Here is a 15,114-nt window from a genome sequence, read left to right as displayed (position 1 = left end):
TAGATACACATGAAGAGAGGGCTGAAAGCACCAACTTTTTTATGGGATCATAATAAACAACATGCCAGATATTCACCCACTGATTGCTTTTTTCAAATTTTGTTTTGGAAACAACAGATCATTTATTTGTGCTCTCCCCCATTCTAAGAGAGAACAAAATTAAGTTTCTAAAGGGAGGGGGGGAAGACTACTAATTTTCAATACTCTAAATGTATCCATCAAGTTCTTCACAAGGACTGTCTATAGCAGTGTGCTATTCCATGAGTCATTTAGGCAATAATGAATAAAAAGCCATGCTTTTGTTCAAAACACACACAGTGGGATTACATGTGAACTGACCCTCCACATGTTAATTGAAGACAAAGCTTTGCTTTGAGCTCATTACAGCTCTTACAGACAGATTGGCAAGTTTAGTAAGTTTAGTGTAGCTCTCTATTTCTGAATCTAGATATTTTGTTTTAAAAGTACAGATGCACACCAGGAAATAAGCCCAGGTTTCACAAGTTTCATCAATACTTTCAGTACAAAAGAACAAAACAGTGTATGCGAAAAGGAAGGGAAAGGGAGAAAGGAAACAGAATAAAAACACATCTTTGACAACTTCACAACAGTTTTCTAACATTTGTTATAGGTTTTAATAAAGAAAAGAAACAGCAGGCAAGTACTCCTCCTAAATATATTAATCAGGGTGTCTTGAAAAAAGCATAACCAGCCCTCAGTGATAAAAAAACCAGGTTGTTTCACCAATTCTCACGAGGGGTTTGGTATTCTAGAGCCACTGACACGAAGGGAAGCATGATTCTGCCTTAATTGAGACTTTAAATAGTGCATTTCAGAAAGCAAAGTAGAACTACCTTGTTTTATTATATTTTTTAAGAAGCGAACACACCAGGTTTCTCAAACATAATTAAAAGCTATTTTGAGACTGTAGCACCAACCCAAACTTGAACATGTTTCTAGTCACCACATTATTTCAGGAATTCACTATTCTAAGGATTTGAGTGAAAAGATGAGAAATGGGAAGGGGGGGAATCACAGGAATGTTTGCACTTCCTCCATTTCAGTTTAATCCCACCAAAAAAAAGCCTTCCAGGTTGTCATGTCACCAATATAGTAATTTACATCAAATTGGAGATTACTAGGAAATGCACCCAGTTTGGAGTAATAACTATCAAATTTCAATGTTTGGCAGCAAAATATAAAGCAAAAGAGCATGAGCAAGCACTTCTGTTTCATTAATTTTTTTTGTTATTAAAAAAACAGGAACTGTCAACTAAAGCCAGTTATCCTGCTGGTCTAATCCAGTGGGAACACAGTTTGTTATAAATTAAGCCAGGAATCTTCCCTCTAAAAAAGAGGCTCTGGTACATGAAGCAGAACAGTGATAAAAGGAAGCTGCCCAACTGCATGAAAATAACATGTAAGAGATTACCCTAGATTTGGTAAATCCCGGCAAACGCCAAGTGTTTAGAATTCCTTTCAACTTTATCACCACCACCACCCAGCAACCAGCAGGATGCATTCATCACCACACAGAATATACATTTGTTTTTATCTGGGGGCTTTTAAAAAAGCACAGCAACTATGAAGTATAAAAATTTGAGATTTCATTCCCAAATAGTCTCCTTAGTGAACAGGTGGTATTCTCTAACACCAACTAAACAGTAAAGGTCTGTATTACAATTAGAACTCAAACCAAAAGGGACATAATCAAGGAAGAGATGTGGAAACAAGAGCTATTCTACAAATGCTAAGAACTAAAGAGCTATCATTTTATAGAAGCATATTCCTCATCTGTCTTTTTTACCCCGAATCAAAAAGGTGCAAATTACTCTCAAAACAAGCAACAAATTTATCTTACTGCCTGTAAAATGATTGAGGTTTTTTTCAGCTGTATGGTTCATTTACCTCTGTAACGAAGTTGGTAGCTGCAACAGCTTTTTACTGGAAATTTCAATGTACTATGTGCTTGTACTTATTCTCAGTGAAACCAACAGACAATAAAAACACACGATATGCAGTGACTACACACACAGCATCCACTCAGGACTTTGCTTAAAACACTTTGCATATAACTTTCTCCTAGCACTGCTCAAATTTATAAGCAGCTGCACGAAAGTTTTCCCAAAAAAATAAAATCAGTAAAAAGGCCATATATCTATTTTTGTGATAAATAAAAACTCCACTGAGGTAAAGAGGTTGTGAATAATAATTTTTATGAATTCACACACTAAGCGAAAACAGCACCCTCTTGACTCTCTTGGTCCTTTCAGAGAACACAGCTCCACAATGCATGACCACCAGCAGAGAAGCCAGTTTTTAAACAGCTTTCTACTCCCATCCCGAAAATGCAGTTCAGCACCTTCTCAGGGCCGCTGATACAGCTGTTCACCAGCTGTGCTATGAATCACCAAAATGATCACTTAAAACCAGATACTTTTAACCTAGATTATTTCAGTGACCCAGTTTTACAGAGCAGCCTCATAAACAGTACAGGCACGAGTGAAAATGCCAAAAGGTTCTTACATCCTTGGTAAAGTTCTTACAAATAGGCACCTCCCCTTTTCCCAAAGGAAAAGGGTCTGCAATTACACCCTCAAATGCAATAAAACCACATGCACAGAAAACATACTGAAGTCTCCTATCTTAAGGTATCTTTTAGATCTGCCTTGAATAAGCATCTTGACTCCTCAGATACCTTGGAATGACTATATGCCACCTAGGACATCATTGACAGCCAAATAATTAGAAATAACTTACCAAACGTCTAGCAAATTCTTTGTTTTCTGAAAGAAACCCATATCCTGGGTGTACCTTGGGGGGAAAAAAAAATAAAAATTGATTGAGTTCTGAAGCCAGACACCAAATTTGCTAGGACCTTTTCAAATATTGAGGAAGGTGAAGTAGATCACTAAGCATTTAAACTAGTTAATACATTCTGAAACTATCTTAACACACTCATTTCTGTCCTACATCAAGCTGTAAAGACTCGCTGGTTGAACTGCCATTTCTGAAACAAACATTCCTTACTTAACTAGAGAGAAAGGTGCTGTGTGCAGAGCAATGGACACACTCCCTTTGGTGTTTGCCTTCTGCTCTTTTTAATTCCATTTTGCCACATTTATCTCACTGCAGATTTAACCATATACGCTCATCTACGCACTTCTTAGTAGCCATTATAAAATGCTCCTCATCCCCAAATATTTCTAACACTGATTACAACAGCAGCCTTAAGGCTCCTAACTCCGGTGAACCTTGCTGGAGAACACTGTTTACTGTTTCATTAGTTTAGGTCATACAACCTTGCGTGCCTAGTTTGCTGTTCACACCCCAATATATACCTAGCATAACTGAGACGAATCTGAGAAAGTTTTCATTTTATTTTTCACCATTCACGTAAGATTCTTGATCCGGTATACTCTGATAGACAAAGTATAAGCCATTTTATTCCCCTCTTTTAAAGACCCTAAAAAACTAAGTTCCATATTCAGAAACTCAGAAGGAAGGAGACAGTTTTTTTCTTTATGGAAAAGTTTTTGGCCCCTGAAAGCACTATACCAAAACATCTTCTCTGAAATAAATTACAATGTTGATCCAAACTGTTCCAGGGTAATTAGTATTGCTCATATACACCCATCAAATTTTATTTTAATAAATGCTCTGTGTACAGCACCTCTGAATATTAAGTTTATTTCATTGACAGAACAAAGAAGATTAGGCATACAAACATGACTACACATTAGTTTTTCCAGCCAATTTCTGTTAAGCTTTAGAATCTCCGGCCAATTTGGAGAGAGAAAGGCAGAAGAGCCCACATTTACACATATAAGCTAACATGCATTTTGTGAACGTTCTAAAACAAAAATAATCATGGGATGCACCATTTACCTTACCTTCCTGCAAATAACATTTCTATGACTTAGAAAGTGATTCAAACTATGTCTAAGCAAAAGCTTTTTTGGACACACTTTGTAAAACGTTCAAAAAAAGCCATTATGGCATATAAAGGGTTAGTGCTCAAAACTAATTGGTATTTTTTTTCTCCCCCAGCAAATTTGGAAATGAACTGAAGCTGCTCCCTGGTGTGAAAGCTGAATCCAGCAGCCACCTGCAGGATCAGCGACCAGTGCTGCCAGATGCTACAAAGCCTTTGATTTCCAGTAGCGATTTCAGACACATTTAACTCATGTGACATGAACTAACTGGAATAGCATATTCAATCACTTCCCCCCCACACCTTAAAAAAAAAAAAAATACAAACTCTGGCTTTTCTGCTTTCTATATATGAAACAGCTGCAGCAGATAGACTCATTCAGACTCACAGCTTGGGCTCTGGTTTTCTTAATGACTTCCATGATGGCATCCATGTTGAGGTAGCTTTTGCTGGTGGGAGCTGGGCCAACACAGACAGCTTCGTCCGCCATTTTCACATGAACCTGAAGAGGCAATATTCTGCATTAACAGATGCTCCCAGCAAAAATAATTACCGTCACCCTGAAATATGCACACAAATCTGATTGTTTCAAAGATAATTTACATACCATAACCACTCTAAAATACACACTGAAATTACCGACATTGACATACAAGAACTCACACAATAAATCTCATTTCATTTAACTCCAAGCTTAAGTCACTGTCAAAATGTTTTATTATTCCAATATATTATTTTGAATTTGATTAAATAACATCATGACAAATGCAATTTCAGCTTCCTATACTGATCATCTATATGTAAATTCAGACTAAAAACTACTTTGTTACATGTAACCAGGGTAGTCTAATATCTTAATACTTAATAACAAACATTCATGACCAGTTCTAAGCAGGCTCCCCAGGAAGTTGGGGATAATTAGAGTGAATTGAATGAAGGGATGCAGTGAGTGTCCCTGCACAGCATCAGGTCAGCACCATGCACAAATTAAAGCCTATGACTAAAGAGTTCAATATCACTACACGTGAACCAGAAAATCTTGAGAATTATTTAAGCAGGCTCATGTTGGATTCCTAATCCATTGTATCCTCATTTATATGCATTTGCCAAACATTTTTTAGTCAAATCTGAACTATACAAAATGGACAAACGTTTCCAATATTTTACCAGGAATAATAAAATAGCTAGGTCTGAAGTTTGAAGTTAGGTTTGAAGTCTCAAGTCTACTTACAATTCATATGCACACTTAAATTGAAGTTACAAAAGTTTAATTAGATTGGTCTTCAACATGTTTTCAGAGTTCAGAATTCTTTTCCTTTAAAGATACACACAGATCCAAGAAACAGAACAACCAGTTTTTCCTCATTCTGCTCTCCTTTTGTAAGCTCCCTTTCAGTTTGTATTTAAGAAAGCATGCCATTGCTCAAACTGTGTAAGATTGTATTAGTTATGTGTCAGTAAGACTCATTTATACTGACAGTTTGACATTTCCAATGCTTACCAATTTTAAGTTACCTTTATGAAATATTTTATATCATCTTCAGCATGCGAAACAGAATAAATTGTTTAAAGGGGGCATTCTTTTAGAAAACAAGTTTTCACACGTGAAATTAAAAGTATTTGCAGTTTATGAACAGGGAATTTTATTCTTTGTGAAAATAAACTTTATTTACAGGTAGCATGAAGGCTGTCAGTTATGACAAACTAAGGTTAGCAGTAATGTAACCCACATATTCTGTTGGCTCATTCAGAACAAACGGGGGAGGGGGGGCAGGGGGAAATCAGCTAGAAGCAGTGACAAGCATTAGTCAAACTATTTTGAAGAATGCAATGAGCAATAAGTGTTCACGTGAGTACAGCAAGACACATAGAAGAAGCACAAGAGTCACTTACTAAATGCTTTACTTCTTTCTTCATTTTTATTGAATTTGCAAAAGTTCATCCTACTACCAGGAAGGAACATTAACTTGCCACCTAATTCCAAGTTTCTTTCTGGGGGCATCTCTTAAATAGCTTCTGAATTTGCTGCATACTTGAGTATGTGAGAATTCACATAACCTCCTAGAACTGAGATGCGTTTCACATTTGGATTATTGCTTCACAATGGTTTTACTTTACCACTACAGCATTAGCCTCACATTTCAAAAAAAAAAAAAAAAGCAAAGCCAAAAACCCCTAAAGCACTAGCACAGACAATCATGCAGCAGGATTTTAATGCTTTTTAGCAAGTATACCACAGCAACAGAAGTCAGTAATCTATTTTGATCAAATGCTATCAAGATTAGCCTGTCTGTCATCCCTCCTGGCACACTAAGTACAAAAAACAGCATGGACCTTGAATACTTTTATTTGCATGATCACTCTACATGCTTAAAGTTGTTGTTTTGAATTCCAACGTGGTTTACATGTCTAAACAAAGTTATTCAAACTTAAACATAGTTAAGCATGTATGTTTTACAAAACCAAAAGCTTCCTTACAGAAAAGGACTAACTTAATATAGTTAGGTATCGTTAGGCATCAAGAGAAAAACTCCATACCCACACACTTCTCACCCTGAGACACCAGCAGTCCTACTAGTACCAGAAGCAGCCATAGAAGATACTGCAAAACCGTGTATGTATAAACAGTCTTGTGAAATTTCCCCCCACCATTTTCTCCCTTCTTCTGAAATGTTTCGTTGCCACTTCAACCCTTTGGAGTTTTGACTCTTCCTTTCCCACACTCCCCTGTAATCCAGCAAATCCATTTCTCCTTGCTTACCTTACTGAAGGTTGGTGCCAGTTCAGCCTTTCACATACCCTAACATACCATACGTGGATATAACAAAACAGCAGCCATATCACATTCATGTTACCTGCTGCACTGCCATAGAGCACCAAGCAAATACCTTAAGAATGAGGTCTCCATTCCTCCCTACTAGTTCACAATCTCCAGATTTTCAGGTTCCAGTGACAGTTCTTCAACCTATGGGTCCATCTCCCATCTACTTTTTTCTACGTATGATTAAACCACATATAATCTGGAAACAGAAATCTGTTTCTTCTTAGTAATTCATGATGACTCCCTTCTCTAAGTATTTCTTCCACATTGCACTGCAGTTCATTAAGAATACCCCAAATGCCATAATGCAAATACACTACAGAATTTACAGTACAGTATATAGAAACATAATTACTAGCAAACTTTACAACACAAGCAATCATTTGGATCTACGCAACAGCTGAAACTTTCAGCTTACTACCAAGTAGCACAGAATTCACACAATTCACTAAACCTCTTCTTCTGCAGAAGCTGATATATAATGCAGTATTTCTAGACAGTCCAAAGAATCCAGCAAATCCCCTTCCTCAAGCACTCTAAGTTTCAAATATAATTTTCAAATTCAAGAGTTACTTAAGTGCTTGACTTAAACAACACAATCCTAGGTATTCAAAATTTATCCCAAACTTACTACAGCTAAAACTTCAGAAGTTAACTTCTCCCTTTTCTGTTTTAGTTCACAAAAACAGTGTCAACAAAACAAAGCAGCAAGTCCCAGGAGGTTCCTGAAGAAATGCAATTCCTTCATAAATATTAGAATTGACCCGCAATCTCAAGCATGAATGGATAACAACAAAGGCTGGAAAAGCAGACAAACTTTAAAGTGCTTAATGGTTTATACTGCAAGTTTTAATCATATTGGGCTACCTTTGCCTCAAAAGATACATTTCAAGCAGCTACAAGGACCTGTTATGTTAGAGAATACAAAAAACTAGAAATGTGACGAGACACATCAATGTAAAAGTTTAATTTCTGTAAAAGTTGTATAATTGAAGTAGTCTATTTCATAAGGGCTAATTATATTGAAGCAACAACAGAAATAAGGGAGATTCACCAAAACTTACTGAATCATCATTTTACAGAACCTCCACCTAATTCAAAATATACAGACTAAATTTAGTCCTCCAAATCCCTGCACAGGTTTGTTATACCTTTGGAAATCCAAACCCCAATTAGCCACAAACATGCGATCAGCCCATCACAGTCTCCTCAGCTCTGCATCTAGGACAAATAAGGAGCCATAGCAAAAGAACATTAGAAATGAATACTCTTAAATAGCGTAACTACTTTTGGATTAAGGTACAAAGACAACTGGACACAATGTGAAGTACAACAATTATTTTATTGTACAATTCTTCATGACCACATACAGATACAAGAACTAGCTCAAGTCCAATGAGCTTATTAATTCAGAAGCAAACTGCACAAAAATGGCCACCTGCTTCCATGGCTAGTTTAGGTCCAGAAGCCACCTTCACAGCAAGGCATGTAAACCAGTAAAACCTGCCAGATCTTCACACAGGAAAAGCTTTGTGTTTCTTCACCACGTTTCCAGTAAACAGGCACATAAAGCAAGGAGTCCATCAGGGCTGATTAACCAGCCATTTTTGGCCTGGACTGGTTCCAAGCACCACTCCAGGCTGTGGCAGCTCTCAGAGTACAGAGTGCAATAAGGGGTAATAACAGTAGCAGCAACTGGAGATCTTCCTTCTACATTACGCTTTGGTATTTCAAGAGGATTTATAAACCAGGTTTAGTGCCAGGGCTTGGCATCATAACCCAGAAGAGAAAAATGCCCATAACCCAAAATTCTGGATACAAGCACCACCAAAACACTCAGTAGCCGCTTTGCGGGAGAATCAGATTTAGAAGGACTACACTGAATCAGAGCTAGGAAGTACCCAAATTACCTAGATTGTGTTAGCTCTCCTTTACCCTGGAGGGTGGCACATGTACTCGTTTGACAGCACCATGTTCTCTTGCCCAGTCATACTCTGAATTTACTGAATTACCCCCTTAATCAAAAATGTAACTCAATAATCATTTAGAGATAACAAAATTAACAGCTTACTACCTAAAATATACGTAGCACTCCTAGAGATGTTCTGTTTAACACAGCAGAATCAAGGTAACCTTCTCCAGGATTCATTCAGCTGCTGCAGATTGCTAGTTGAAATCTGTATTATAAACAAGTCACAATTACATATATATGCCCCTCGACTTTTAAACACAGAAAAGATTTCTTGGTAAGGAAACAGAACATAGGAAAAACTATTTCTGGGCAAAGAACTAAAACACTTATTTTCAGTGCATATGAAATCTATAAACCAATCAAAGACACGCGGATAATTTACAGATCCCTAACATTATAATTATTCAGTGACTCCAGAGTTTGTTACCTTCTTATGGATCTGATTCATGACAGAAGTGTTTTTCTCCTCAATTTGTTTTAGAGTGATTCTCATCGACTGATTTCAAAACCTAAAGGCTGACTTTGTCATGAGAGCCAACAGAAGAACAAAAAAAACAAACCTGCATGTGTTTCCTAACAGAGTGCTTAATATTACCTGCATAGTTTACACAGATTATTTTATACATTTCAGTAATTTCTAATGTTTATCATGTGACAGATGCCATTTACTTCAGTGTAAATGCTTAATTAACACATACACACACACACTCACTCCTCCCACACTCCTCCATCTCCGAGGAGATAAATGTCTGGGATTCCCCAGTGTCCCAGTTTTTCAGAGTAGGTCACCCTACGCATCCCCAGGTCTCAACACAAGCTGATACCCATGCAGCAGAGACAGTTACACTGTTTTGCAAGATGCATTTTTTTTCCCAATTATTCTGTACTGTTCCAGAGTTTATATATAGGGAAACTGTTATATCTGTTAATCAAACCCAAGAAGCAATTAAAAAAAACTCACTGAAGAGAACACTTTTGTTTGGTACACTAGAAAACATCTCCAGCGTTGTTTAGACAAAGCAATCTAATCAAACAAGTCATTCTCCTTTTATAGCTCAAATCAATATTACACACTGGAACAACATCCGTTGGTGTAAGTGGATTCACTTAATTGGCCCAAACTGCATAATACCGCTCAGCAAGACAAATCACAATTAGCTCAACCCATAAAATAGGGCTAATGAGTAAATCCTTTGTAAGGTAGCTAAAAAAAAACACCACCTCAAATCTCGCCAGCACCACTGCCAAAAGAGACAGACAAAACAGAACAAAAAGCTTGTGGCATTGAACCTGTCTTGAATTCAAAAAAAAATATCAAATGGATGCAAAAAAGGTTGACATTTACTGCTTTGCCAAAAACACATCTTTCATCTGACCTAAGTGTCTTTAGCAGCCTCATGCTAAAATACACACACCAATAATGCAATAAATCTGTGCTCTTAGTGAGTGTGTGATACTCATACAGCCTTTAAAGTGCTATCTGCAAAGAAATATTACCATGATTACAGCATTTAACCCTAAAATAAAATAATGGAAATATTTCAGAACCACATGAAAAGCAAAACTATGAAAGCCATAAATGACATAACTATCCTGCATTTTCCACATTTATTTTTACTCAGCATTTCAAAAACCTAAATAAAAATTTATGCAGATAAACAAGTCAACATACAGAGTCAGCGTAAGTAGGTTTCTCTACAAGCCTATTGTAAAACTTCTGGGTTTTTAATTTGATGACCCACAAATACTTATGTGAGGACTGAGGTAAAACAATCCTTCAGTGACCTTCAAACATTTGGTTTGGTGAAAGGTATTTACTTACAGGCCCCTTCAAGTCTACAGTGACTCTCAAAACAGCCCATCCATTAGTATCCGTAGGAATAGATCCTGGGTTAGCAGATACCAACCATGAAAAAAAATTTAAAAATTTGCACCCTTTCCTCTACTCCCCTATCTTGTACTTCAGTTTGCCAACCAGTCAAAACTTGAAGACAGCAACAGCCTCACTAACTAGTGGCCTCAAAATTCCAGATTTTAACTAAAATTAAAATGGAAGGATCCGGGTTTAAGTGAACACTCTTTAAAAGGAGAGAAACACCCAACAGGCAAGGAAGACCACATTTCTAACCAAGACTAAGAGAATGCAATTTTCAACACATATAAAGATTTTTATCTGTTTGCATTCTCACTTGTAAACATGAATTTATTTTTGTAACCTTAAAAAATAAAAAGTAATCTCAAAATTCTCTCTCCCATGAACAAAGCTCTGCAACTTCGTTGACTGCTAAAAAGACACACAATATTACTTGTCAAAAACCTCATCAACAGAAGACTCCCCATTGTATCTAGAGGCCTGATGACTCATACTGTGAAAAATAGACCAGGTTAAGGCTGTCATGCAGTGATACCCTGGAACTGAGTTTTGTTTGCTGGGACAAGGAAGGAAATGCCTCCAGAGTCCTGAAGACATTACAAACAAGAATCCTGAGGAGAGTCTTCCAGAATGGCTTTAGCTCCTAATGCCTATATGCTTATTCTTCACTTCCCAGTGAAGCACCTTCTGGAATACTGATGGGAAAGAAGGCCTCTCCATCAGAACCGTATTGCAAGTGCTTACTGTGTTTTAGCCTCCAAAACCAGCAACTAGTTTAGTGCCTCATACAAACTTAAGGCCACAGATCTGGCTAAACTTCAGTTCTGAGTAGCTGAACATTGGGAAGACCATATAGTTAAGGCTGACTAAAACAAGGCGGTGGGGGTTTTGGCCAGACATTGAAAACTGCACGTATGACACTTGTCTCTATAGTATGTTTTTCTGGACCTTTTCTAGGAAAGCTTATTTCTACAGGCCTCTATTCAGAACAATTAAATTGTTCTTAAAACAATACATCTTTTGCCTATCAATCTATCTGCAGATAACCAAGTGCAAATAAGAGGTTGCTTAACTTCTTTTCAAGTTCAAGCAGCTCTTCTTTTGGAAAGGAAAACCTGCTTACAGCTCTAGAAAACAAAAAATGTCTGTCATAGTTAATAACCAATAAGAGTAATCCCTTTGCTATTGGAAATTTAGCAGAATGAAAGGGTTGGTTTGCATCACAACTTTCCATATGGTTTAGTCAACACCAACCAGGAATTGGTAGAATAACTGAACAAGAAGTGAGCAAAGGTAGATCAATTGTCAACTTGTTTACTACTCTACCTTTGGATGAGCTGCAGGATTAACAGTAGGTAGAGGAATCTGAAGGGAAAAAACACAATGTCCCATTGTTCAACTCCAACTTATTACATCAATAGCAAAACACTTCTCAGAGTTTTGAGAGAAAAGCATTCTTCTTGTCTCCTTCCACCTGTGGCTCCCTTTGCTAGCGTGGGGCAGCTACCCAAGTGAAGATCAGAGGCAGCACAGCCACCACTCCAATCTCTGCTGATTTAGGGGGTGCTGTGAAGAAACCATCTGCAAGCTAGCAACTGCACTCACATCTCTGCAGACTATTTTTACTTTGGAGTACATTAACTAGAGCAAGTTTCCAGAAGAAATAGGAGACACACACTTCAGAGCATATACTAACAACTTGGGAAGATACTTAATAAATGTGTTTGCCAAAGCAAGAGCCTCCATCTGTTGCAAGGGTTGAGCAATTCATCATATTTAAAGCAGACCACTATGTTCTGTGTGGATACTAGAGTTTCATGTTTGCAGTATATGTGATTCTGAGCTTTAAGTGTTTAAGAAAAAGGATTAACTTTTTGTGACGTTAACAAAAATAGTAGGGCCCTACAGTGTTTTTAGTAGCCTTTCTGCATTTCAAACACATCTGTACCCAGATGTCAGCCTTTCCCTAATGGAATCTCAGCTTCTAAGCACATTAGCAAAGCAATAAGACAGTTCTTTCTCATGCTGTTTCTTTTTCCTGCCTCTCCCAAAAACAAGCTCACCATGGAATGCATTTGATGCACGTTTCTTTGTTTTGTTTCCTAAACGGGTAAGACAGATGGGAGATGGGAAAACTAGTAGCTAGGCAGGGCTAGAAAAACAGTATCATGTGTTAGCAAGGGTAGCCAACTACAAAACTTCATATAGTGGAGGTTTAGCTCTTAACTGAGCTAGATATCCCAGAAGACATATGGGATTCATAAAAAAAATAGCTTAAACTCAGCCACATTACAAAGCAACATATAGTATGCATTGGTAGCATGGTCCTATCTAGCATTTTCATCTTATTTCAGATTTCCTCTTTCAGATGGATGAACACAGTACACAACCTTTCAGACGAGGTTCCCATCTAATCTCCAAACCTGCCTGCCTACAGATGGATGGGACTGCAGAAATTGCTTCCAGTATCCAAAGATGTAAAGTAAAGGATCCCTGAAATCAGTTCCAGGGTTAAGAAAACAGCCCACAGCAACAGCAAGCTGAATTCACAGTTACCTAGCATTTCAACCATGCAACAGTATTTAAAAGAAAGGTGACAGGAGATGTATGGACATCAGCTCAAGGCAACATATTCTGGAGCAATAGGTGGAGGATTAACCTTTTAAAAAAAAAAAATTATTCAGAAACAGAAGATACACAGAAGATACAGACCCTACAGTTCTTCCCAATGCAGACTAACTTCTGGCCCAAAATGAACCACATATTGAAATATGAAGGAAGTTTCACAGTAAGCCTCACTTCAGGCAAATACAAGTTCCCACTCAAAGGATGATCCCACCCCTAATTCTCCTCCACATTCAGCTCTAGCAATTACAATACTGGGGAGACAGACCACAATGAAAAAGTAATCTAAGGGGAGGGGAAATTAACCTTCTGTCAGATCAGCTGTTAAACCATCTCCTATCCAGACAATCATTGGATCCAATACAGTGAATGAATGAGAAGGGGCTGGAGAGCACAAACAGTCCTTTCAGAAATAGACAAATTTAGACATACTATGAAACCAAATCTAAAAGGTCAAACAAATTATAAAAGAAAATTCCCCAAAAAACAGGTTGTGGGTGAATGCAGAATACCTTAACAATGAGAAATTTTCAGTGCAATTTTTTAAAAACATAGAAAGTTCTCCTTGTCTTCACAATACATGTATGTATCATAGAAAACAAACACACATGCATGTGTGTGTGTGTATATATATACGTGTACATACACACCCCCCTTAACCACTGTGGAGTACCCAGTGAGTAAGGGTTTTTCACTTGGGTTAAGTACTAAAGCAGTACCTATAATAAACCACAAAAATTCAGTGATGAAACCTCAAAATTATCATCATGTCCAGCATAAGATCATGTTTTAAAAGGAACAGAATCTTTAGTACTTACAAATGCTTTATTACACAACATTGACAAAAGTAGAGCATTTCTCCTTCAAAACTCCACTCACGTAAATATTAAATTTCTTTTAAATTATGCTTTGTTAGTTCTACAAGAAAATTACTTTTCTGACTGTGTATTAAAATTTTTTTTACATTATAGGAAAACTTTGAAGAAGATAGTCCTCTTTATGAAACCCATCCTAAGTTTTCTACCCTCAAAAGTCTTCTTTTGAAAGACAAGTCAGCTTTGAGATCCCAAGAGGCAGATGTCAAGATGGACTACAAAAACTGTAACGGAGAAAAAGCACAAAGCATGCTTACTCTGGGAATTCACAGAACACAGTAAGCCAGAGATCCCATGAAATCTACTTGCTAAATAACTTTTCAGAACAGACTTACCTTTTTTTAAAATATGATTTTTAGCAATAAATCATCCCTGCTCATGCCGGAAGTGTATCACTATGCCATCTGTTTGACAGCTACTTGGTCCTGTTACAACAAATATAGTAAGAGAGTACAGAGCAGTATTTGTTACAAAACACAGTCAACCCACCACAAAGTGCTAGCCCTAACTCACATTTTTTTAAAAGGGTCTATAACAGAGCCTGTCAGCATTTGCAACCCTGTATTCAAAGCAAGTTTAAGCAGATTTTGCTTAGTACTAGATAGAAGTAACCACAGAAGTCCCTAAAGTATGTAAAGAATTACATAGGGAAAAATTTATTCCATAAAAGAGGATCAAACTAGATAACAACCAAGGCCAAGGGCCTCCAATGAAAAAATAAGATCAGCAGAACAAAGTTACAGGATGAAAAGTTCCGAGCTGACTGCTAAACATGGCACAAGACTTTTTGCTGCACAGGAAATCTTAAACTAGGCAGAAAAACTATTTTGCAGTTTCATCTTACGGTGTATACCATTTAAATACCTTTTAAGAAGGTATTTACTGCTCATTAGACCACTATACTAACCTCCATTCCCTCCTTAAGGATAATTTCTGTGTTTATATTCTACAAGACCAAACATATTACCCATACATTAAGTGAAGAAGTCCGTATCTGGTGTTACCCAGTACACC

The 15,114-nt window shown here is 37.3% G+C and overlaps 1 protein-coding gene across 2 annotated transcripts in view; it reads right to left on the bottom strand.

Moving 5' to 3' along the window:
• Nucleotides 1-15,114, bottom strand: part of PCCA (propionyl-CoA carboxylase subunit alpha) — a 291,871-nt gene that overhangs the window by 240,532 nt on the left and 36,225 nt on the right. For both annotated transcript variants that reach the window (XM_080377685.1, XM_080377686.1), the window contains 2 exons: nt 4,323-4,436; nt 2,761-2,814 (listed from right to left, as the gene is read on the bottom strand). In XM_080377685.1, coding sequence (XP_080233811.1) covers nt 2,761-2,814; nt 4,323-4,436 — 168 coding nt within the window. The remainder of the gene's footprint in view (nt 1-2,760; nt 2,815-4,322; nt 4,437-15,114) is intronic.

The sequence above is a fragment of the Falco punctatus genome, assembly GCF_963210335.1.
Source record: "Falco punctatus genome assembly, chromosome: 2".
NCBI lineage: Eukaryota > Metazoa > Chordata > Aves > Falconiformes > Falconidae > Falco > Falco punctatus.
Note: the sequence above shows the minus strand (reverse complement) of the source record. Positions and strands in the feature narration are given on the sequence as shown.